General features: G+C 44.6%; 1 protein-coding gene across 1 annotated transcript; it reads right to left on the bottom strand.

Annotated features, from left to right (window-relative positions):
• SDHC (succinate dehydrogenase complex subunit C) lies at positions 1-26,036 on the bottom strand. Its single transcript, XM_080692108.1, has 6 exons — positions 26,019-26,036; positions 21,551-21,607; positions 18,675-18,776; positions 12,280-12,341; positions 2,942-3,105; positions 1-306 (listed from the first exon to the last, which is right to left on the bottom strand). Exons 3-6 carry the CDS (start codon positions 18,740-18,742, stop codon positions 202-204), a joined length of 399 nt encoding a protein of 132 aa, XP_080548234.1. The 5' UTR covers positions 18,743-18,776; positions 21,551-21,607; positions 26,019-26,036; the 3' UTR covers positions 1-201.
• Between the last annotated feature and the right edge of the window lie 83 nt (positions 26,037-26,119).

Genomic DNA, 26,119 nt, shown 5'->3' with positions numbered 1-26,119 from the left:
TGCAGCCAGTCCTCTGGGGGAAACAAGGGAACTGGACCCCTCTCTGGCTCTGGGTTCTACAAGCTACTCTGCTGATCTCCGAGGGGATCTATCTGTAAGCACAGGGACGGAACAGTCGGGAGCTGGGTTGGCTGTGGGCAGGCGTGAGGTGCAGGAAATGTCAGCGTGATACTCGTAGGAAGAGGACGGCGAGCCAGCTCCTCACAGGGCAGCCAGCCCTACGGACGACAGCACCGTGAGAACCAAGACAGCCACTCCAGACTGGTAGAGCTGGGGGATCTTCAGGCCTTTTCCTAGGTCCCACATCTGCAAGAAAGGGAGCCACTTCAGTCATCAGGGCCCGTCAGGCTCACGGCCCCTTCTCAAAAAGGAGATCTCTACCTCCTAGGGCAGGCATTGTCTCAGCGTGACTGCAAACCATGTCCTGCCTCTGCCCTCCAACCCCACCAGACGGCACCTGCCACACACTTATCCCAGTGAGAGAATCAATTTTTATTTTTTATTTTTTGCATTACTGGGGACTGGACCAGAGGCATTCTACTTTCAAGCAACACCCCCAGCTCCTTTTATTTTTGTTTTGAAACAGTGCCTTGCTATGTAGGTAAGGCTGGCTACAAACCTGCAATCTTCCTGTCTCAGCCTCCCAAATACTGGGATTATGGGCATGTGTCACCACGCCCAGTTTCAATGACAAAAAATCAAATCCTACCGTGTGGCAGAGGTGGGGAATGTTCTCTATGCCACAGACCCTTCATATAAAAGCTTCCAGGATGAAAAGATGAAGCTTTCCCTCATGCCAACACATCCAGATCAGTGTTTCCGCAACGATGTCCCTCCAAAACGCAGCTCTACAGAGTGGTATAAGACTTATGTGGGGAGAAAAGTTCTAGTCATATGAATTGGATAAACATCTAACTGCGAGACTCAGAAGCAACTTGTTAATGCACACTGTTAGTCTCCAGAGGGGTATAATATTCTCAATACAGTTACCCAGGAATTTTTTGTTTTTTGTTTCTAGTACTGGTGATTGAACCCAGGGGCATTCTACCGCTGGGTCACACCCCCAGCCCTATTTTTATTCTTTATTTGAAACAGAGTCTCACAAAGTTGCAGAGGACCTCACTAAGTAGCTAAGGATGGCCAAAAACCTGCCCAGTATCCAAAATAAAATAAAATCTTATAATACTGAAGGAGAGGCTAATCTTTTACCCAAGGCAGGTCTGATTTATTTAATTCCTTTATAAAGAGGACAGAGGCCCAAGGTCATGCAGGAGACAGTATGCCAGTTTTCAGTCAAAAAAAATTCTTAGCAGCCAGGCATGGTGGCACATATCTGTAATCCTAGTACTTAAAAGGCAGGAGGACTGGTTCAAAGACAGCCTCAGCAAGTACTGAGACTCTCATCAACCTAATGAGACCCTATTTCAAAAATAAGTAAATAGATGGGTATGGTGGCACATGCTTGTAATCCTAGTTTTGGGGGGAGGCTAAACTGGAGGATCACAGGTTTAATTACAGCTTCAGCAATTTAGTGAGGCTCTCAGCAACCTAGTGAGACTGTGTTTCCAAATAAGAAATAAAATTGGTCTGGGGGTGTAGCTCAGAGGTAGGGTATCTCTGGGTTCAATTCCCAGTACCACCACCAAAAAAAAAAAAAAAAAAATCCTAAACCCAAGATTAAAACCTGGGACTCCAAGCCAGGTGTGGTGGTGCACACTTGTAATCCCAGCACTTGGAAGGCTGAGACAGGAGGATCGCACAGGTTCAAAGCCACCTTCAGCTATTTAGGCTCTCAGCAACTTAGTGAGACCCTTTTTCCAAATAAAAGTATAAAATAGGTCTGGGAGTATAGCCTGGAGGTAGAAAAGTTCCTGGGTTACACTCTCAGTACCACATTTATTTATTTATTTATTTATTTATTTATTTATTTATTTATTACTTAATAAATAAATAAATACATAAAATAAAAAAAAATAATAATAAAAGCTGGGACTCCTTGTACTCAGTTTTTGTTAAAGTTGGCACCACCTACAATCAATCACTCAAGAGGAACCAAACAGTCAGGCAAGATGGCTCATGTCTATAATCATAGTACTCGGGCGGCTGAGACAGGAGGATCATGTTTGAGGACAATTTTAGCTACCTAAGGAGATCCTATTTCAAAACAAAACAAAAAAGCCAGGTACGGTGGTGCATGCTTGTAATCCCAGTATAGGGGGGTACAGCTTGGAAGCAGAATGCCCCTGGGTTCCATCCCCAGTACACGCGCGTGCGCGCGCACACACACACACACTCTCTCTCTCTCTCTCTCTTTCTCGGGCTGGGGATATAGCTTACACACACAGGCTGGGGGTATAGCTCAGTGGTAGACTACCCCTGGGTTTAATCCTGAGGAACAACACACACACACACACACACACACACACACACACACACACACACACAAGCAAAAAGAAACAAAAACAGTTAACACAATCATGTCAAGATAGCAAAAGTGGATCCCTTGAGTTCAGCCAGACTCGTCACTGGGTTGGGGGGATGTCAGACTGAAAGTAGAAGATGGTTCACATAGCTGGCACTTGACTCCCAGTGTTAAGAACAATGCTTGGCCCATAGCGGGCATTGATCCCTAAGTATCTAGTAACAGCCCCAAGCCGGATGTACGAATGGCATGACTTCAGGGGTCTCTTTAATCAGATTTCTCCTAAAACCGGCCAAATTCACAATGAGCCTCTACTCGTGCCTGCCTGGCCCACAGTCCTGAATGAAGGTTTTAGGGCACAACTTGATGTAAATCAGGGGCCTCCTGTAGAGGCCTGGAGCAGTCCTCCGTACTTTCGGGTATGCACACATGGTCCTGAACCTAGCAGTGGAGCGGATCCTCCCGGTTCCCCACCCCTTTCTCTCACTCACGGCATGTCCAAGTCTGTAACCGACTTACCAAGTGCCGGATCCCATTCCAGGTGTGATACATGAGAGGAAAGGCGAGGGCAAACTTAGCGGTGTGGATCAGCGCTGGCCCCAGACTCAGAGAGTTCACAAATTCCAAGTAAGTTTCGAAGTTCCCTGGGAGCAACAAGGCCGACAAGCCAAAGAGGGAGACCCCTGAGGAGAGAACAGGGAGCCCATCAGCACGGCACCCAAGCTGCACACACGCAACTACTACACTGGGTTCTGTGACAGCCCTGGTGCCGCACAATGCCAAACCACCTTGAAACGCCTTCAAGGTCACAGGGGAGCCTGGCTACTCGGGATCTGTGGGCAATCTAGTACTTTATGCTTCCTTCAACAGCCTCTCTAAAACCTCACCTGACAGTTTAGAAATCATCCTCTGGCAGCATCAACATGGCAGTAAGAAAAAGTACACTCAGTCCAGGAAAGAAGTCCAACGCTACTTTAAGTCACTCAAATCTCTATGCACAAAAATTTAACTCTAAATGGACTACAGACCCATTTAGTTATATTATATACATTTAGTCATATTATATATTATATATATTATATATAATATACAGACTATAATATATAATTTTAGTTATATAACTAAAATTATAAAAGCCTTAGATGATAGCACAAGTATAAATGTCGATTATCTTGGAATAGGCTGTGGTTTCTTAGCTACAACAGTGAAATCACATGCCAGAGAATAATAAAATAAATAAATGGACTTCATCAAAATTAAAAACTGGGCCATGCCGGGCGTGGTGGCGCACACTTGTAATCCCCGCGCTTGGGAGGCAGAGACAGGAGGATCGCGCAGGTTCGAAGCCAGCCACGCGTGCTGGCTTAGGAGACCCTGTTTCCAAATAAAAATGTAAAAACAGGGCAGGCGTGGGGGTGCACACTTGTAATACCAGCATTCGGGAGGCTAAAACCAGAGGATCGCGGTTTGTGGACAGCCTCAGCTACTTAGTGAGGCCCTTTGCAACTCAGTGAGACCCTGTTTCAAAATAAAGAATAAAGCCGGGCGTGGTGGCGCATGCTTGTAATCCCAGCATTCATGAGGCTGAGACAGGAAGAACATGGTTCAAGGACAGCCTCAGCTACTTACTGAGCCCTCTGCAACTCAGTAAGACCTGTTTCAAAATAAAGAATAAAAAATAGGGCTGGGGGTATAGCTCAGAGGTAGAATGGTCCTGGGTTCCATCCCCAGTACCGCATAAATAAATAAATAAATAAATAAATAAATAAATAAATAAATAAATAATCATGTTGGGAGTGTAGCTTGGAGGTTGAATACCTCTAGGTTCAATACCCAGTACCCCCCAAAAAATCTTAAAACTCAGTAATAAAAAGACAAATAATTTTAATTGTAAAATAGGCAAAGGAGAAGCTGGGTGTGGTGGTGCATGCTTGTAATCCCAGCATTTGGGAGGCTGAGAGGAGAATAGTGGTTCATGGACAACTTCAGCTACTTAGTGAGGCCCTTTGCAACTCAGTGAGATCCTGTTTCAAAATAAAGAATAAAAAGTAGGGCAGGGGATGTCACTCAGAGGTGGAATGCCCCTGGGTTCCATCCCCAGTACTGCAAAATAATAATAATAATTTAAAAAAAAAAAAGACAAAGGAGCCCAGTGGTGGCACATTAATGTAATTTAGGCTACTCAAGAGGCTGAAACCGGGGAAGAACCAGCTTAAGGCCAGTCTGGGCAACTTAGGGAGAACTTGTTTAAAAAATAAATAAGAAGGCTGACAGTGGTAGCGCACATTTGTAATCCCAGTACTTGAGACTAAGACAAGAGGATCACAAGTTCACAGCCAGCCTCAGCTACTTAGTGAGTAGCTTACTTTGAAATTTAGCCTGTTTCAAAATTTAAAAAAAGCCGGGTGTGGTGGCACACACTTGTAATCCCCACTCTTGGGAGGCAGAGACAGGAGGATTGCGCAGGTTCGAAGCCAGCCATGCTGGTTTAAGAGACCCTGTTTCTAAACAGAAAAAAAAAGTGTAAAATAGATCTGAGAGTGTAGCCCGGAGGTAAAAAGGCTTCCAGGTACTCCAGTACCACCACCAAAAAAAAAAAAAAAAAAAAAAAAAAGGCTGGAAGAGCTAGGCATGTAGTTCAGAGGTATAATGCCCCTGGGTTTAATCTGCAGCACTGCAAAAATAAATAAATAAGTAAATAAATTAAATAAATAAATAAATGCTGGGCATGGTGGTGCACACTTGCAATCCCAGTGCTTGGGAGGTTGAGACACAAGGATCCGGGTTCAAAGCCAGTCTCAGCTACTTAGTGAGGCCTTATACAACTTAGACCCTGTTCCAAAATAAAGAACAAAAAAATTGGACTGGGTTCAATTCCCAGTAAAACACACACACACACACACACACACACACACACACACACACACACAAAATAAAATAAAATAAAAAGGGCTGGGGATGGTAAAATGCCCTTGGGTTCAACACTCAGTAACATTTGTGCTTCCAGAAAAGATAAAACAGAAAATAAAACAGAAACAACCAAATGTCTACAAAGTGATAGCCAGGTGAGGTAGAGCATGCCTGTATAATCCCAGGAGTTGAGAGGCTGAGGCAAGATGATCGCAGGTTCAAGACCAGCCCTGGCAGTTTAACAAGGCTCTCAGTAACCTGGGGAGACCCCATTTCCAAATAGGAAAATCGAGCTGGTAGTGTAGCTTGGAGGTAGAATACCTCTAGGTTCAATGTATAGTCCAAAACAAACAAACAAAAACGCACAGAAAAATGTATAAATTAAGCCAGGCATGGTGGTACATGACTGTAATCCCAGCACTTGGGAGGCTGAGACAGGAGGACACAGGTTTGCGGCCAGTCTCAGTAACTTAGTGAGGTCCTCTGCAACTTAGTGAGACCTTGTTTTAATTAAAAGAATAAAATCAGGCTGGGGGGTGTAGCTTGAAGATAGAATGCCCCTCCAATGAGTTTGGGTTCTATCCATAGTACTATATACACACACACACAATTAAATAAGGTATATACATACAATGAAATAATACTCAGACACACACACACACACACACACACACACACACACACACACACACAAAGTTTCTGGGTATACATAGAATATCGGCTAGCCCTGAGTGGTGGGATTCTGGAGAAATTTCCTGAAGCATATATATCTTCTTTTTTTTCTTTTCTTTTCTCAGTACTGGGGATGGAACCCACGGGCATTCTACCTCTGAGCTACACCCCCAGCCCTATTTTTTTATTCTTTATTTTGAAACAGGGTCTCAGTGAGTTGCAAAGAACCTCACTAAGTACTGTCTACAAACCAGGATCCTCCTGTCGCAGCCTCCCAAATGCTGAGATTACAAGTGTGTGCCACCACGCCTAACCTGAATCATATATATCTAAAACATTTTAATTCTTTGCAACATGGCTTATTTTTCTTGTGGTATTAGGGATTGAATTCAGGGCATTCTACCTCTGACTTGCACCCCAACCACATTTTACTTTTAATTATAAACAGGGTCTCACCAGGTTGCTGAGAGTCTCACTGCTTGCTGAAGCTGTCTTTGAACCTGTGATCCCCCTGTCTCATCCTCCCAATACTGGGATTACAAGTGTGTGCCCCCACTCGTGGCTTTTTAATAAAAATGTTTTTGTTTTTTTCTGTAGTACTAGTGATGGATTCCACGAGCATTTTACCTCTGAGCCATACCCCCAGCCCTATTTTTTATTCTTTATTTTGAAACAGAGTCTCACTGAGCTGCAAAGGGCCTAAGTGGTAGCTGAGGCTGTCCGAGAACTGCAATCCTCCTGTCTCAGCCTCCGGAATGCTGGGATTACAAGCATGAACAACCATGCCTGGCTTAATAAAAATGCTTTAAAATATTGTCAAGGAGGTCTGAGATCATTATACAAATTCCAACCCAGATATGAGAAGAGAGATCATCATACTGGCTGGTTGCCTTCCTATTTTTTCAAAAGAGATTCACCTTCTCAAATGGGCACTATCAATTAGTTAATTCAATCAAAAGTTACTTTGGCTGCAGTTTTGCTCATCACATATGAAAAGTATATGTGAAAAATTAAACATGGGAATTTTAAAATCTTTCTCTGATGTCTAGTATTCTAGTAATCAGGAAATAGCCTATATTCCTAGAAGAGTATTAGAATAGGGACTCTCACAGTGAAACAATTTAAATTGGGAAAAACAAAGCCACTGAAGCTTTCCCATCTAATCACTGCAGAGCATTAACAGTGCTCTCACTTGGCTGCCAGGCCGGCTCCTGCTGGCTCCACGGCTTCCGAGTGCTATGCACGGAGTTGTGCGAGTTTTCAGTAAGTCCTCACGCCACTTCCAGAAGCCATCTAAAGCTCTTTCAGATACAAGCCCCTGCAGTACAACTGCAAATGAAGATGCAAACATCCACAAGAGTCTTGGTGAGCCAGTCCAAGGGGTAATTAGCACTCAAGCAGAAGCCGGGTGCAGTGGCACACACCTGTACCCCAGTACTTGGGAGGCTGAGATAGGAAGATTGCAAGTTCGTGGCCAGTCTCAACAACTAAGGCTGTTTCAAAATAAAAGAATAAAATAGGGCTGGGGGTATAGCTTGAGGTAAAATGCCCCTGTTCAATCCTCAGTACCACAAACAACAACAACAACAACAACAACACAAGTAGAACCCAGGTGTGGTGGCACACACTGTCATCCCAGCACTTGGGAAGCTGAGACAGGAGAATAAATGTTTTGTGGGGAGCCTCAGCAACTTAGTGAGACTGTTTCAAAAATAAAAAGGGAAGCTGGGCGTGGTTGTGCACACCTGTAATCTCAGCACTTGGGAGGCGGAGACAGGATGGTGTAGGTTTGAAGCCAGCCTCAGCAATTTAGTGAGGCTCTTAGCAACTTAGTAAGGCCCTATCCCAGAAAAAATTAAAGTGGAGCTGGGTGTAGCATGAAGATAAAATACCTCTGGGTTCCATCCTCAGTACCACAAACATAAATAATAAGTAAATAAGTAAAAAAAAAGGCTAGGGATATAGTTCAGAGGTAGAATATCCCTGGGTTCAATCCCAAGTACCATTAAAAAAAACAAAAAACAAACAGAAAAAACAGCCCTCAAGTAGACAGCACCTGCCTAGTCTTTTATTTTTATTTGAAGTGCTGGCACACTAATTCACTACGAGACCTGTGTCCATGTGCTCAAGCAAAACCTCTCCCAGTGTCAGGAGAGCCCATGTATCAGGTCAAGCCTTTTTTTGGTACTGGAAATTAAACCCAGGGGCAGGGGGCTCTACCTCTGGACTATATCACTAACCCTTTTTATTCTTCATGTTGAAACAGGGCCTTGCTAAGTAGCTGACACTGGTCTCAAATCTGTGATTCTCCTGTCTCAGCATCCCAAGTACTGGGAATACAGGTGTGTACCATGTCTGGCTCAATTAATTAATTTTTTGCAGTACTGGGGATGGAACCCAGGGGCATTCCACCTCCAAGCTACACCCCCACCCCTATTTTTATTCTTTATTTTGAAACAGGGTCTCACTGAGTTGCAAAGGGCCTAAGTAGCTGAGGCTGTCCGCGAACCGCGATCCTCTAGTCTCAGCCTCCCGAATGCTGGGATGACAAGCGTGCGTCACCAAGCCTGGCTAATTTCTTACTTCTTAAATTTAACTTATCTATGTATTTATTTTTGTGATACTATGGAATGAACATGGCCTCACGCATTACTCTTCCACTGGGCTACACCCTCAACTCTTTTTTTTTATTTTGAGTCTAGGTCTCACTAAGTTGCTAAGACTGACCTTGAACTTGTGATCCTCCTGCCTCAGCCTCCAGAGTTGCTTGGGATAGGAGGGGTGTGCCACCATGCCTTGTATAATTGCTAATGCACAACAGGAGATTAGTTAGACAGTACAGAGAATGAATTGTTTTGTGTGGTCTGGGGATGGAACCCAGGGGCATTCTACCTCTGAGCTACACCCCATCTCTATCTGTATCTTGCAACAGGTTTTCACTGGGTGATGATGGTCTGACTACTTGCTCCGGCTACTTTTGAACCAGAATCCTCCTGTCCTAGTGAATATTATGAATGAAGTAGTTTATATGGTTTTAGTCATTTAATAAATAAACATTGCCGGGTGTGGTGGGCACGCGTGTAATCCCAGCATTCGGGAGGCCGAGAGAGGAGGATTGCGATTCGTGAACAGCTTCAGCTACTTAGTGAGGCCTCTGCAACTCAGTGAGATCCTGTTTCAAAATAAAGAATAAGCCGGGCTTGGTGGCTCACGCTTGTAATCTCCGTGCTTGGGAGGCAGAGACAGGAGGATCGCGCAGGTTCGAAGCCAGCCGCGCCGCTGGCTTAGGAGACCCTGTTTCCAAAATGAAAATGTAAAATATAGGTCTGGGAGTGTAGCCCGGAGATAGAGGGGCTTCCAGGAACCCCAGTACCACCAAAAAAAAAAAAAAAAAAAAAAGAATAAAAAATAGGGCTGGGGTGTAGCTCGGAGGTAGAATGGCCCTGGGTTCCATCCCCAGACCCACAAAAAGTAAAATATAAAAAAATAAACAAATAAAAATTTACGAAGCACCTACTGAGTGCTAGAGGGCATGAATGATAAATAAGACAGATGAGGTACTCACTCTCTAAAAAGTTCACACTGTAAGAAAAGAGATTTATAAAAGTTAGGGAACAAAATAATTACAAATTGTGCAATAAAAGCTATAAAGAAACAACAAGGTAGCCAGGCGTGGCGCCAAATGCTTGTAATCCCAGTACTTGGGAGGCCAAGTTAGGAGGATAGAAGGTTCAGGGCCAACCCCAGCTACTTAGTGAGGCCCGGTTTCAAAATAAAGAATAAAAATAAGACTGGGCTCAACCCCCAGTACTTCAAAAAAAGAAAAGAAAAAGAAACAACAAACACTATAAGGATGATGAAGGAATAGTGCTGTGAAATAGAAAACTAAGAAGGAGGCTACGCCAGGTGCGATGGTGCATGCCTATAATCCCAGTACTTGGGAGGCTAAGACAGCAGGATCGGAGGTTCAAGACCAGCCTCAGCAACGTAGTAAGACTCCCAACTACCTACTTATTATTTTTATTATTAGTTATGTTGAAACAGGGTCTTGCTAGGTTGATGAGTCTTACTACTTGCTGAGGCTATCCTTAAACCTGCAATCCTCCTGTCTCAGCCTCCTAAATACTGGGGGTTACAGGCATACGCCACAATGCCCAACTCTCCAATAATAAACCTAGTTATCCCAACAACCTAGTTATTAAACCTTATTTTAAAACAGGGGGCTGGGGGTGTAGCTTGCAAGTAGAACGCCATGGGGTCCAACTCCTAGTACCCCCCACCCCAACCCAGAAGGAAGTAACCATGCACAGCACAGCAAGCGTTAGGCAGGTGCTCCAAGCCAGGGAACAAACACGCGATGGTTTGGGAATGGGAACAAGCTTGTGTGTCCAAGAACGCAAGAGATCAATGCTCCAGAAGGCTGTAGCAGGAACACAGGGTGGAAGGCAGGAGTGACGGAGGCGGAGGCTGGGATTCTATTTTTTTTTTTTTTGGTGGTACTGGGGATGGAACTCTTCTACCTCCGGGCTGCACTCCCAGACCTATTTTTTTATATTTTATTTGGGAACAGGGTCTCTTAAGCCAGCAAGGCTGGCTTTGAACCTGTGTGATCCTCCTGCCTCTGCCTCCCAAGCGTGGGGATTACAAGTGTGTGCCACCATGACCAGCTATTTTTTTATATTTTATTTTTCTGGTGGTGCTGAGGATGGAACCCAGAGGCATTTTATCTCCAAGCTATACCCCAGCCTTACTTTATTCTTTATTTGGAAACAGTCTCACTTAATCACATAAGGCCTCTCAAGTAGCTGAGACTGGCCGCAAACCTGCGCTCCTCCTCTCTCAGCCTTCCAAGTGCTGGAATTGAGGTGTGCACCACCATGCCCAACTCTCCACTTATCTTCAAAAGTTTTTTCTGTGTGAAAAGTGGTGGGAAGAGGGCCATCAGCATGCAGAGATCAGAGATGCTGGAACTGACTCCATTTCATATGCTCATTCCACAAAGAGTAAACTGAGACTTACAGTTGAGTGACTGATTCTCTACGTCACCCACCTGGTATAGAGGGCCCTTCAGCATCGGAAGGAAACAGGAGACTACCACAGAAAATAGCTACCTGGCTCTACCCTGGAATTAGGGGAGGAGGAACCTCCTGCTGAATGCAAGGCCATTCAAAGGGGCAAAGACAGGGAAAACAATGAGTTAAGTACAGCTGTGAAAAACATTCAATTTTAGTCATGTTTAGCGAATGAATATACTTTTTACCATTCTAGTCAATTATTACAGATTCAAGGCCTTGTGTTTATTTGGTGTTAACAGGTACACTGACATAGTAAGGGAAACGGCAGCCTGAGGAACTGCTCTTCTTTTTCAATGATTTGTAGGACTAAACTGCTCACCAATAGCACCAAGCAGAAAGCATCAATCTAAGCAGTTCTTACTGGAATCATAAATAAAGTTGCTAATCTGATCTTAAAACTTCCTCATATCAGTTCAGTGCAAGAAGGTTAAAAACTGGAACTACACAGAGATCCTAGGCAACACTGCTCACCCTCAGTCCTGGACTCTACTGCTCCTTTACCAACCACAAGAACAGCAGCACCGGGTCTCAGAGGCGCTTCTGTCTTTACATGATTGCCAACAGCAACATATGTATGTAAGTCTGATTACAAAGAGCAACGTTTGCTTCAGATAATTCCTGCCGACGTCTCAGTAGTAGATCCCTCGACACGGGATCCCTTCACTGGAGCCTCTAGCCCCATCAAGGACCACGTCACCCAAAACAGGTCCTCAGAAGCCCAGAAGGGCCTTTCAAGTATTATGAAAAACAGGAAGTGAAAAGCAAGGTGGTGTTTCTTCACCAAGCAAATCAAGAGAATCCTCTTTCCTACTCTGACAGCTCGACCTGACATCAAGTTCTGGAGCAAGAGTACACAAGACGCGCGAGGGCCTGAAGGCTCCGTCTGTCCGCTCTGTAAAGTGTGCCACCCGGCACACAGTGTTCTGAGCGGGTACGTGTTGAGGGACCTGACCACGTGTCCTTAGTGACTTAGGGCAACTTGGCGAGACTCAGTCTCAGATCAAAAAGGGCTGGGGTGTTGATCAGTGGTGAAGCACTCCAGGTTCAACCCCCAGCACTGCAAAAAAAAAAAAAAAAAAGACTGAATAGAAAATAAGCTTAAAGGAACACATCATTCCCTCTAATCCAGTCACTGAGTTGCAAAGGAGGCAGCTCTTCAAGCATGAGTGTGTGTGAGTGTGTAAACATACACATACATACCTCCGCTCAAGGCCGCCCCGGTGCCACGGTGACAAATGGACATGGCCATGGGAAGAGACCAACTACAAAGAAACACATAAAGACAACGTAAGGAGAAAGACACAACCCACTGCTAACTGAAATCAGCACTATAAAAATAAGCTTTCATTTTCATGTTTCCACTTTCTAATGTGAAAATAGAAAACTGGGACCTGGGATGCAGCTCAGTGGTAGAGTGCTCGCCTAGGAGAGCCCTGGGTTCAATAACCCCAGAGCGACACACACACAAGAAAAAAGGAAAGCAAAAGAGGTAGTACACTCTCCTAGCATGTGCAAGGCCCTGGGTTCAACCCCAGCACTGTGGAAATAGAAAAGGAAGACAGGAAACTGACTTCTTTAGCTGGGCGTGGTGGTGCACGCTTGTAATCCCCGTGCTTGGGAGGCTGAGACAGGAGGATGGCACAGGTTCGAAGCCAGCCTCAGCTACTCAGTGAGGCTCTCAGCAATGCAGTGAGACCCTGTTTCCAAAGATATAAAATAGGCTGGGAGTATAGTTCGGAGGTAGAAAAGCTCCTGGGTTCCACCCCCAGTACCACAGAAACTGACTTGTTTAAGGGTAAAGTGTCTACCTTTGCCTAGACTGCATCTCTGTTAGAGCTGAGAACTCAAACTTCTTTCATAAGGAGAAACACAGGTGATCATTTGGACACCAATTAAAGTTGGTACAATGAAAAGGAATTGCTAGAATACCATGCCTGAGTCCTTCTGTTTCTCCACCAAGACAGTGTGGTAGAAGAAAATCTGAGTTTTACTTATTCACAAATTTTACTTATTCATATACTATATGAACATTCTTGAATTTTCCCTTATTGTATCCCCCCAAATATCCATATGAATATACCATTTATTTTCTAATAAATTACCTCACATTTTTACGTGTAATTTTGTTAAGTTAATGTATTATATTTCTCTTTTTTCTTTCTTTTTTCTTTTTTTGGTGGTACTGGAGTTCCTGGAAACCCTTCTACCTCCAGGCTACACTTCCAGACCTATTTTTATACTTTTTATTTGGAAACAGGATCTCTTAAGCCAGCACAGCTGGCTTTGAACCTGCGTGATCCTCCTGTCTCCGCCTCCCAAGTGCGGGGATTACAAGTGTGCGCCACCACACCCAGCAAGTTAGTGTATTATATTTCTTAATCTACAATAGTTCTAAAATACTTGTCATAAAATCCATTTTTAAACGAGGCACAGTGCTGCATGCCTGTCATCCCAGCTACGCAGGAGGCTCAGGCAAGAGAACAGATTTAAGGTCAGCCTGAGCACCTTAGTAAGACACTCTCAAAAAAAAACTCCAACTCAGGCATGGTGATTCACGCTGGTAACCCCAGTACTTGGGAGGCTGAGACAGGAGGACTAAAGGCTTATGACTTGCCTCAGCAACTTGTGAGACCTCTCTAACGTAGTGAGACCCTATTTCCAAATAAAGAATAAAATAGGGCTGGGGTATGGCTTGGAGGTACAATGCCTCTGCATTCCAACCCCAGTACCAAAAAATAAAATAAATAAATCCAAGCCAGGCATAATGCCACACGTTTATAATTCCAGTACTTGGAAGGCTAACACAGGAGGATTGGAGGTTCTCGGACAGCCTCAGCAACCTTGTGAGGCCTTTCACAATTTAGTGAGACCCTGTTTCAAAATGAAACATAAAATAAGGCTGGAGGTATAGCTTGGAGGAACACTTTCCCTGAATTCTCATCAGTATCACAATAAATAAGTAAATCCCTCTTTAAATTATGAATCACCAGCCGGGCATGGTGGTGCACGCTTGTAACCCCAGTACTTAAGAGGCTGAGACAAGAGGATCCCGGTTCGAGGACAGTCTCAGCTACTTAGTGAGGCCCTTTGCAACTCAGTGAGACCCTGTTTCAAAATAAAGAATAAAAAAAGGGAGGGCTTGGAGGTCGAATGCCCCTGGGTTCCATCCCCAGACCCGCACACACACACAAAAAGGAATAAAAAATAGGGCTGAGGTATAATGTAGCTCAGAGGTATAATGCTCCTGGGTTCCATCCCCAGACCCACAAAAAATAAAAATAAAAAATAAAATAAAGTAAAAGAAATAAATAACGAATCACCACTTTTCCAAAGCATTCCCATAGAAGGGTGATCGATGTTATTTTAGGCTTGTTCTCATGCTCAAGAAGGAACTGGCTGTAAACAGGAGTTGCTGGAGCAAATCAAGCCTCACTTGGAATGGCAGTGTGGACCGGGAATACACCGCACAGTAAGACCACATCCTCACTACTGAGCACAGTAAGATCACATACTCAACATGCAAAAGAGAAAGAACTTAGTTGAAAAGATCTCAAAAAGAAATTCTACCCACTTAATGAAAATGGTTACAGAAGAAAGGAGTAATAATAAAACAAACCTGGCTGGAGAGCACGGATTAACTCGATTTAACAGGATAAATATAAAAGGTAGAAGAGGAACCATAAAACCATGGGCAAACAGAACAACGGCTTAATTCACCCAAGAATTAGAAAACTAAAATCCAGAATGCGCTGAGGCTTGCAAAAAGACATCCAGGGCAACAGAAAGGGGCTATTGAAATTGTATTCAGATAAAGCAAGCTCCTAGTGGGGCTGGACAATTGTATGCTAATTAATGACAGACTGTAAAACAGAGTGCTTATGGGTTTTGTCAAAAGAATGATTATCTGACTGAAAAAGACAAAACAAATATTGATTTGAAAGACCTGAGCCCTAAATAGCGAGGAAATGTAAGATATCGCCCGGCATTCCAAACACACCTAGGCTCCTGGGCCACACGAGTTAACTCCCAAGATTAAAAGAGAGAGCCATTGTTGAGCACTGTGGCGCACGCTTGTAATCCCAGTACTTAGGAGGCTGAGACAGGAGGATTGCAGGTTCAAAGCCAGCCTGGGCAACTTAGCGAGGCTTTCAGCAATCTAGTGACAACCTGTTCCCAAATAAATAAGATATAAAACTGGGCTGGGGATGTAGGTTGGAGGTAGAATGCCTCTGGGTTCAATCCCCAACACCAAAAAAAAGAAAAAGAGAAAAAAAGAAAAAAAAGAAAAAAAGAAGCCAGGCGTGGTGGCACCCGCTTATAATCCCAGCATTTGGGAGGCTGAGACCTGAGGATCGTGGTTCGCGGACAGCCTCAGCTACTTAGTGAGGCCCTCTGCAACTCAATTGAGACCTGGTTTCAAAATAAAGAATAAAAAATAGGGTAGGGGTGTAGCTCAGAGGTAGAATGCCCCTGGGTTCCATCCCCAGACCCACAAAAAGAAAAAGAAAAAAAAAGAAAGAAAAAAGAAAGCTCCACGTGGTGGTACACTCTTATAGTTTAATGAGACTCTAGGAAACCTAGTGAGATCCTATTTCAAACTAAAAAACAAAAAGGTCTGAGGACGTAACTCAGAGGCACCTGTGTTCAACCCCCAGCACCACCTCCCATAAGTAAGTAAATAAAACCACTCATTCATTCATTTAAGAAGAGGGATCACCAGGGTCCATTATGACTGGAAACACTGAGATCCCCATTTTCTAAACAGCACTGGGTACTGAAGCAGGGCCTGTGCATGTGAGGCAAGCCTTCTACCACTGAGCTAAATCCTTGGCCCTTATTATTCTTTTTTCTTTTTCTTTTTGGTACTAGAGATTGAAACCAGAGGCATTTTATCTCCAATTGACAGCCCTAGCCCAATTGTATATCTTATTTGAAACAGGGTTGCTGAGAACCTTGCTAAGTTGCCCGGGCCGGCTTTGAGCCTGTGACCCTCCTGTCTCAGCCTCCCCAGTACTGGGATTACAAGTGTGCACCATGCGCTGGCTTATTATTTTATTCTGAGACATAAAATACATGAGTTTCTACAAGTGAGCCAACAACTGTGCTGCAAACAATAGCATCAAGAAGGGAGAAGCAGCGGGCATGGTGGTGGAGCAAGCAAGAGGTTCACCTCAGCAGCCTACTATCATCTTTTATATGACTTGAGAAAAATGTCCAGGGCATTATATAGTGAGAATAATTGGGGAAGTTCTCTATAATTACAATCCTCCCTCTCCAAGCATTAATCTCTTCTTAAAAAGTTTCATCATGAAGTATCAAGAATAAGATCACATCAGCCTCTTTCTGCTTTAGTAGAATGTCCAGTTTCTGCAATCAGAATTATTCCTGGAATCTGAGTTGGGGAAAAAACTGAAGAGTTCTGGTATTTGTGGAGGTGGTTAAAAAATGGCCAGCCTCCCAGGCAGCAGCCCAAGTGAAGAGGACAGCTGAGCACTAGATGCTTTGCTGGGCTAGCTTGAAAAAGGCATATCCACAGGAACTCTTCTTAGGAGATACCAGCAGAAACAGCTATGGGTCGCTGCTGAGGACAAGAGATAGGCAGGAACATGGACAGAGACAGCTACACACACGTGTGGGGGAGTGACTGCACACACGTCTTCAGCTTTATGCCTGAGAGGGCCCAGAAACTATAACACACTGGTAGCAACCAGGGCATAAGCACCGGATCCGGAATTCACAGAAGCCATCTGAAGAAGGCCTATTGGCCAAGTCTAGGACAATCTGAAAATCAAAGTGAGAGTAACAGACTATAACCCATTGAGCAAAGCAGGAATCCTTGAACCCATACTGATGGAGCTTTAGCTTACAGAAATAAATGAATCTACAAGGTATACAGAATTAGAAAAAAATCACAATTTGATAACTGTCATAGTAATAATGATTTAGGCACACATTATCATCAGAAGCTGGTGGTAAATGCTTGGAGGGCCTCACTGAGCTGCTGAGGCTAGCTGTGAACCTGCAATCCTCCTGTCTCAGCCTCTCAAGACCTGGGATGACAGGCATGCCCTCCCCGCCCTTCCAGCTCTGTGGGGTCTTTAAATTGAGGAAACACACTCAAGCATTCAGGACTTCTGGCAAGCAGAACAAGGACCCTGGTAATGATGCCCATGCTGATGATATCTAATCCCTAGAACCTATGAATACGTTACTTTACATAGCAAAGGGGAATTAGGATTAAAAATACTAATAAGTTTACTTTAGCTGGGCGTGGTAGTGCACACTTGTAAATCCTAGCACTTGAGAAGCTGAAACTTGATCACCGTTCATAGCCAGTCTCAGCTACTTAGTGAAGCCCTCTGCAACTTAGTGAGACCCTGTTTCAAAACAAAGCATAAAAAAGGAATGGTGTATAGGTCACAGGTAGAATGGCCCTGGGTTCAATCCCCAGTACTGAAAAATAAGTAAGTTTACCTTAAGGTAAAGAGACTATCCTGGATTACCTAGATGGCCTCAATGTCATGGCAAGAGTCTTTAAAAGTGGGAGAGGCTAGCCAGGCGTGGTGGCGCACGCTTGTAATCCCAGCATTTGGGAGGCTGAGACAGGAGGATCGCGATTCGTGGCCAGCCTCAGCTACTTAGTGAGGCCTCTGCAACTCAGTGAGACCCTGTTTCAAAATAAAGAATAAGAAATAGGGCTGGGGTGTAGCTCAGATGTAGATTTCCCCTGGGTTCCATCCCTAGTACTGCAAAAAAAAAAAAAAAAAAAAAAAAAAGAAGAAGAAGAAAAAGAAAGAAGGAAAGAGAGTCAGTGTAGTTAAAGAGGGAAAACTCATGCTGGCTCCAGAGATGGAGGAAGGGCCACATGTCAAGGGGTCTGGGCACCCTCCAGAGGCTGACAACAATCAAGGAAACAGATTGCTCCCTCCTAACGTCTCCAGAGGGAACACCCCTTGACAGTGTCTTGTTTTAGCCTAGGTAGACCTGGGTTGAGAGTTCTGACCTGCAGGACTGTGAGATGGTGAGTTTGTGCTGTTGGTAGGTTTGGTTTTGTTTAATACTAGGGATTAAATCCAGGACCGTGCATATGCGCGGCAAATGCTCTAACTAAACCACACCCCCAGCCCAAATCCAAATTTGTGTTGCTTTAAGCCACTGAATTCGCAGTGTGCCCATCCCTTGGCATCCATGGCATACCGACTGCAGGACCCCTTATCTCCCCTGGATACCAAAACCCATGTATGCTCAAGGCCCTTGCTTAAAAGTGTTAGTATTTGCATATCACTTACACACACCCTTGTGCATACTTAGAATCATCTCCCGATTACCTATAACACCAAATGCAATGTAAATGCCACATAAGTAGTTGCTATACAGAAGGTCCAGTACAGATGACTTTTTCCCAGTACGGGGTGTCGAGCCCAGGGTCTCTCTCACCTGTGGTAAGCACACACTCTCTCACTGATCTATACCCCAGCCCTGGTAACTTGCTTCTTGAGTTTCACAGATGAAGAGAGAAGAAGCCTCAGTAGGAACGACACCCGAAGCCTCACCTTACCCTACTCAGATGATGAGGGCTGGATAAAGAGCCTTACCTGTAGATGGTGATGTGGGGGGAGACAGGGCGATTGGAACCTGTGTTCTTACTCCAGAACCGCTCCATCTCTTCTTTAGCTGTAGTTCCCAAAGGAACTGCACTAAAACCCAAAAGGTGTCAGATAGATTACAAGTTTGGTTTAATGTTATAACAAAAAGTTGTTGTGTAAAAAAGATACAAACCCACTGACTTAGGAAAACATTTCCTCCAGTGACCTTATTTTTTTATTTTTTATTGTGAAACAGGACCTCACTGAGTTGCAAGGAGCCTCAGTAAGTAGTAGCTGAGGCTGTCCGTGAACCACGATCCTCCTGTCTCAGCCTCCTAAATACTGGGATTACAACCACGCGCCCCATGCCTGGCTCCCCAGCTGCCTTGTTTTATGTCAAGTTTGCTTTAGTTAATAACCTCACCTGGAGCCAGGCACGGCAGTGCACACTTGTCATCCCAGTACTTGGGACGCTACAACAGGAGGATCGCAGGTTCGCAGACATCTTCAACAACTTAGTGAGGCCGTTTCAAAAAAAAAAAGATAAAAAATAGGTGTGGGGGTGTAGCTCCGAGGTAGAATGTCCCCGGGTTCAACCTCCAGTACCACCACCAAAAAAACAAAGGGCTGGGGATGAAGCTCAGAAGTAGAATGCCCGAGTCAATCCTGGTATTACAAGAAGGAAGGAAGGAAGGAAGGAAGGAAGGAAGGAAGGAAGGAAGGAAGGAAGGATGGATGGATGCAGGCATTTCCTGCCACCTGGAGTTGCCAATTCAGCCAAGTTCCAGCCTTCCTTGAGCAAGGTAGCTGAGTCCCAGATCAGAAATAATCAAATAATCACACAAACTAAGGAACTCTACAAAGCAATTGGCCTGTATTCTTCAAAAATGTCAATGTCAAGCTAGGTGTGGTGGCACATGTTTGTGGTCCCAGCATTTGGGAGGCTGAGACAGGAGGATTGTGGTTCGCAGGTAGCCTCAGCTACTTCGCAACTAAGTGAGAGAACCTGTTTCAAAAACAAAAAGACTAAAAAATAGGGCTGGGGGTGTAGCTCAGAAGTAGAATGCCCCTGGGTTCCATCTCCAGTACCACCAAAAAAAAAAAAAAAAAAAAAAAAAGAAAAGTCAATGTCAAAAAAGACAAAGAAAGCCAGGCATGGTGGCACACACTTGTAATCCCAACATGTGGGAGGCTGAGACAGGAGGATTTTGGTATGTGACAGCCTCAGCTACTTAGTGAGGCCCTCCATAACTTTGTGAGACCCTGTTTCCAATTAAAAAATACAATGAGGCTAGGGGTATAACTTGGAGGTTATATTCCCCAGTACCAAGGAAAAAAAAAAAAAAAATAGGCCCGGGGAGTGAGCTCAGAAGTAGAATGTCCCTGAGTTCAATTCCCAGTAACAAAATAAATAAATAAAATAAAATAATAAAATTTTAAAAAAGACAGCTAGGTAAGCCTAATTAGATCCTGGATGGGGAATAGGTGATTGTACTTTTATATAGTACATTATCTGGGACAAATGAGATATCCAAGAATCAACTATACATCAGATAATTGTTCATCAACCTTAAATTTCCTGAATTTGATATGTTTGTATAATGATACTGTTACGTAAGACAATTCCTTTTTCTTAGAAGTATTTAAAGGTAAAAGATTATATGGTGTTCACAACTTACTCTCAAGGAAATCAGTGAAAATATAATTAAGTATGTGAGACTGAAGAGCACTGATTGTCAAATAGTCAACCAGTTTTGACCTGTGAAGATAATAATTTTATATGGCACAGCCTACCATGGAAAGAATGATGAGCAAGAACAAATTATTAGCAGTCAATGATCTGAGTGAGGAGCACAAAAGAACCCCAAACTATTCTTACGGTTTTTCTGAGACAAGTGCAAATATTGTCGTAATAATAAGTTTTTTTTTCCCCTTCAGTACCGGGGATTGAATCCAGGGGCATTCTAACTCTGGGCTACAATCCAGCCCTGATTTATATCCTTTATTTTGGAACAGGGCCTCACTAAGTAGCTGAGGCTGGCCATGAACCTGCGATCCTCCTGTCTCAGCCTCCCAAGTACTGGGATTACAAGTGTGCGCCACCACACCCAGCTAAAAAGTTTTTTTTTTTTTTAAACAAAGGCAATTGAAGTCAACAGATTAGGAATAAATATCTAGCAGGAAAAAATACATTTAAAGACTAGGTCCTGAGCCAGGTGTAGTGATGCACGCTTGTAATCCCAGTACTTGGAGACAGGAGGATCATGGTTGACGGCCAGCATAAGCTACTTAGCCCTCTGCAACTCAGTGAGACCCTATTTCAAAACAAAGAATAAAAAATAAGGCTGGGCTGTAGCTTGGAGGTCGAATGCCCCCTGGGTTCCATCCCCAGTACCACACACACAAAAAAGACTAGTTCCTGAATCCAAATTTTAATCGAAATGAATTTTAATGTAAATTAAGTGTACCAATTATAAGAAAGAGAAGCATTAGCAGGAAAAAACAAAGCAAGGGAGAACTGAGAGAGGCAGATATCAAGGAAGGAATTACAAAGTCGGAGCAAACCTGTGAAGCTAAATACACCAAAAAGCTGAATGTGAGGGAGATTAAAGGCCAAGACAATAAATACCCTTCCTGCTTCTGCCCCAGCAGAACGACAACGGGGCCTAGGCATGTAGTTAGTGGCAAAGCGCTAGCCTAGCCAGCTCGAGGCCCTGGGTTCTAACCCTCTAATGCAAAATAGGAAAGAAATGAAAACCACAGTTACCAAAATTATTAGATTTCCAGGCAACTGTCCACATATTCCCCAAATCTAACCCAACAACCTGCTACTTTTCCCTGGGCGGGATGAGGGCTAAATAATCTCCACAGACTTAGACACTTACTTTTTGACACAGAACTGAGGGGTGATGTGGGCTCGCAGGCAGTGCCGGCCAACACGTCTGCAAGAAAAGAGAACCATGAATCAACACACAGAGCAACCGCAGCACAAGTCTCTATTTCTGTACTACTGTAGACCTGGGGTGGAGGCATAGAATAAACACAAGATGTGGGCTAAGGGGTAGCTCAGTGGTACAGCACATGCACAGCACACTGGGCTCAACTCTCAACAAAACCAAGCTCAGAGAAAGATAAGAACAATGGACAGGATTAGTGCCCCCATTTTCTATTTTAAAAACTGCAAACTCAGCTGGGCGTGGCGGTGCACGCTTATAATCCCAGCATTTGGGAGGCTGAGACAGGAGGGGACTTCGGAGCCTCAGCTACTTAGCAAGGCCCTTGGTGAGATCTTTTTTTCAAAATAAAGAATAAAAAATAGGGCAGGGGATGTAGCTCAGAGGTAGAATGCGAATGCCCCTGGGCCCAATCACCAGTACTGGAAAAAAAAAAAAAAATCAGAGTTCATAACATTTAACAGTAAAATAGAAAGTGATTTCTTAAGCTAGATCTTGCAGGAGGTAATCATTAAAAGACAGCCCACACTTGTAATCCCAATACTTGGGAGGCTAAGACAGGAGGATCACAGGTTCAAGGCCAGCCTCAGCAACCTAAGGAAACTCTCAGCAACCTAGCAAGACCCAGTGTCAAAATAAACATAAGAAAAGGGCTAGGAGTATAGTTTGAGCTTGTGAGGCCCTCCGCAAGTCATTGAGACCCAGTTTCAAAATGAGAAATAAAATAGGGCTGGAGTGTAGCTCAGAGGTAGAATGCCCCTGGGTTCACTCCCCAGTACCACAAAATGAAATAAATAATAAAATAAATAAATACTGGACCGCAGGGGTATAGCTCAGAGGTAGAAAGCCCCTGGGTTTGAGCTGGGCATGGTGGCTCATGCCTGTAATCCCAGTACTTGGGGGGTTGAAAAAGGAGGATCACAGGTTCAAGAACAACCTCAGCAAGTACTGAGATGCTAATCAACCTAGTGAGATCCTGTTTCCCAAAAAAAAACCTAAAATCAGGCTGGGGTGTAAGAGGGTATAGCACAAAGGTACACCCTCTTGCTTCTGGGTTCAAATCCCAGTACCAAAAACCCTCCAACCAACATTTTCTTCAGTTCTTCCTTCTTCACAGCTTTGAGGCAAGAGGTGAATGCAGACATTGTGTACCCACGGCTCCCAGAAAGAAGTGGGAACAAATCTCTTCACTGGGCTGAATTGTCTCTGAAGTGGGGGGGCACTCTCACATTCCTCAAGGGAGGCTGGCGGGGCACTGGGTGCCCAGCAAGAGTTTGCAGATGTGGGCTGGAATCTATGGAGCATTCTGTCTAGCACCATTGTTCCCAGGAAAATACCAGTGCAGGCAGGCCTTCAACAGGTCTTTAGAGACCAGTTGCACAAACTCTGTGACCTTATCTGAAAAACGACCAAAGTAGGTTATCTAGCCTTTCTTTTTTTGTGTGTGTGGTGTATTATTTTATTATTTTTTTTGTGTGTGTGGTACTAGGGATGAAACCCAGGGGCACTGTACCTTAAAGCTACACCTCCATCCCTATTTTAATTTTCTTTATTTTGAAACAGGGTCTGAGTTGTAAAGGGCCTAGTAGCTGAGGCTAGCTGCGAACTGCGTTCCTCCTATTTCAGCCTCATAAATACTGGGATCACAAGTGTCACCACCATGCCTGGCCTTATTTTCTTATTTTGAAGCAAGGTCTCACTAAATTGCAGAAGGTCTAAATTGCTGAGGCTGGCTTTCCATGAGCACTTCAGATTACTACTCATGAAAGAGAAGTCTATTTCTGCATTAAATCCTAATATGGACAGGCATGGTAGTGCATGGGCATGGTGGTGCATGCTTGTAATCCCAGTACTTGGAAGGCTGAGACAGGACAATCTCAATCTAAATTGCCTTAGCAATTTAGTGAGATACTCTGCAATTTAGTGAGACCCTGTTTTGAAATAAAAATTAAATAGGACCAGGGGTATAGCTCAGTGGTAGAATGCCCTCTGGGTTCAATCCTTAGTACTATAAAAAAAAATCTGAATATGGGCAGTGCTTTGCAACTCAAAATACCATCTGGGTATATTTAGCATGGTTGCAGGGAATTAATCCAGAACCCCATGTAGATATCAAAACCCATAGATAATTAAGTCCCTCCTATAAAATGGTGTGGTATTTACACATTCTCTCATGCACTTTATTTTTGTGTGTGTGGGGGTGGGTCTGGGGATGGAACCCAGGGGCATTCGACCTCCGGGCTACACCCCCTGCCCTATTTTTTATTCTTTATTTTGAAACCGGGTCTCACTGAGTTGCAGAGGGCCTCACTAAGTAGCTGAGGCTGTCCGCAAACCGTGATCCTCCTGTCTCAGCCTAAATGCTGAGATTACAAGCGAGCGCCACCACGCCCGGCTCTCCCATACACTTTAAATCACCTCTGGATTACTCGCAATATTTAATACAATGTGAATGTTATGTGAATACTTGTTATACTGTATGGTTTAAGGAATGACAAGGTGGGGAAGCAAGCCGTCTGCATTCGTGGAGTCCAGAGACAACCAATCACAGGCCTGACTTTGCAGCGGGCAAAGGTGTAGAGCAAAGATTATCACCTGTGAGGCTGGGAGGGCTCAGGTCTGGGAAGCTGCTTATGCCTGAGCATCGCTCCATTTACAACAAAATGTCTGTCGGCAGCCAGTCCAAGTGTTGTGTCTTGAAACTTTCTAAAATTGGTTTTTCAGGTATTTCTGATCCAATGTTGATTCAATCCATGGACGCAGAGCCCAGGGACAACAAGCAGGGCCTATATGGTGACCCTCTGCTTCTAGACACTAATCCTGAAATCCACAAATGAACTGCTAGGGAAGTTCAAAAAGCCCCTAAGATCTACTAAGATATGATACATCAAAGAACTCAAAAGCATTCCTTTATGATCAAATAATTTGTAATAAGACAGCGACTCTGGCAAGCCTGGGTCTTAGCATATTTTAGAGAAAAGATACATCAGGCTGAGCCCAGTGAAACAGGACGATTCGCAGGCTCAAAGGCAGCCTCAGCAACTTGATGAGACCCTCGGCTATTTAGGGAGACCCTGCTTCAAAATAAAAAGGCTAGGATGTAGCTTGGAGGTAGAAAGCCCCTGTGTTTGATGGCAAAAATCCCAAACTCCAAGAGGAATAATTTTGCCAGAGGGAAAGACTAAATAAACTCCATCTATTTTTATACTGGGTGACCAAAATGGAAAGAGAAAATGAGAAAACATTTGGGGGAAATGAGGGACTGAAATCTCAACAGCACTGCAGCTAACTTTCCATAACAAATAGTTTCCAAAAATAGAGTTGGCACAAAATGATGATGGGATTTGTCCCAGGCGTGTCTAAAGGTGCTAGTGAGACCTAAACCGTGCAGAGTTTGGATCGCCAGAAAACCGACGCTATTTCTCTGGACAGTGAATTCAAAGTTAAAGTTGGTGTCCAGTGTGGTAGTACACGCTTGTAAACCCAATATTTGGGAGGCTGAAAATGGGGGATCGCAAGTTTGAGGACAGCCTCAGCAAGTAGTGAAACTCTCATTAACTTAGCAAGACCCTGTTTCAAAATAAAGATAAAAAAGCCGGGCATGGTGGCGCACGCTTGTTATCTCAGCGCTTGGGAGACTGAGACAGGAGGATCGCACAGGTTCAAAGCCAGCCTCAGCTACTTAGTGAGACCCTGTTTCCAAATAAAGTATAAAACAGGTTTGGGAGTGTAACCCGGAGGGAGCAAATCCCCTGGGTTCCACCCCCAGTACCACAAATAAATAAATAAATAAATAAATAAAGGCAGTGGGTGTAGCTCGGCGGTAGAATGCCACTGGGTTCCATCCCCAGGCCCGCAAATAATAATAATAATAATTATTATTATTATTAAAAAATAAAAACACAGGCCCAAGCCTGAGTGCTCCCAGAACTTCGAAAGCTGAGAAAGGAGGATCGCAGGTTCTCGACCAGCCTCAGCTACTTGTAGTGAGGCCTCCGCAACTCAGTGAGACCCTGTCTCCAAATAAAGAGTAAGAAATCGTGCCGGGGGTGCAGCTCGGAGGTAGGGCGCCCCTGGGCCCCACCCCCAGTACCAAGGCCTCAGCACCGTCGCCCGCCCCCGCCCACACGGCCGGCCCCCGAGGCCGGAGCACTGCTTTGGGAGTCGCCGGCCCGGGGCGCTCTGCAGGGAGCAGCCTCCCGCTGGGGAAGGGGCTGAGCCGCGCAGTCCGGGCGGACTTGGTGATCTCCAGCTCCGCGGAGGCCCCGGGCCTCCATATCGCAGCCTCCACCCGCAGCCTCCCCGCCCGGCCTCGCCCCGGCCGCTGTCAGCGAGAGGCGAGGGACCCCGGACCCCCAGGGGCCTCGGCCACCGGCGCCCAGCCTCGCGCCAAAGTCACCTCCACAGGAGCGCAGCCATCTTGGGTCCCGCTTAGACGGAAGTGACGCACGAGGCGGTCGTCACGTGACCGGGCGGCCCTTTTAAAGGGCCAGGCGCCTC

This window comes from Muscardinus avellanarius (assembly GCF_963383645.1).
Source record: "Muscardinus avellanarius genome assembly, chromosome: 3".
In the NCBI taxonomy this organism is placed as follows: Eukaryota; Metazoa; Chordata; class Mammalia; order Rodentia; family Gliridae; genus Muscardinus; species Muscardinus avellanarius.
The sequence above is the reverse complement of the archived record's forward strand: the minus strand, read 5'-3'. Positions and strand labels throughout refer to the sequence as shown.

Coding starts and splice junctions, on each gene's coding strand:
- SDHC (XM_080692108.1), bottom strand. CDS start 18,742: ATGGAGCGGTTCTGGAGTAAGAACACAGGTTCCAATCGCCCTGTCTCC. Junction 3,106..12,279: donor CGGGGCGGCCTTGAGCGGAG/GTATGTATGTGT, acceptor TTCTCTCCTCAG/GGGTCTCCCTCTTTGGCTTG. Junction 307..2,941: donor GGAATGGGATCCGGCACTTG/GTAAGTCGGTTA, acceptor CCTTTCTTGCAG/ATGTGGGACCTAGGAAAAGG.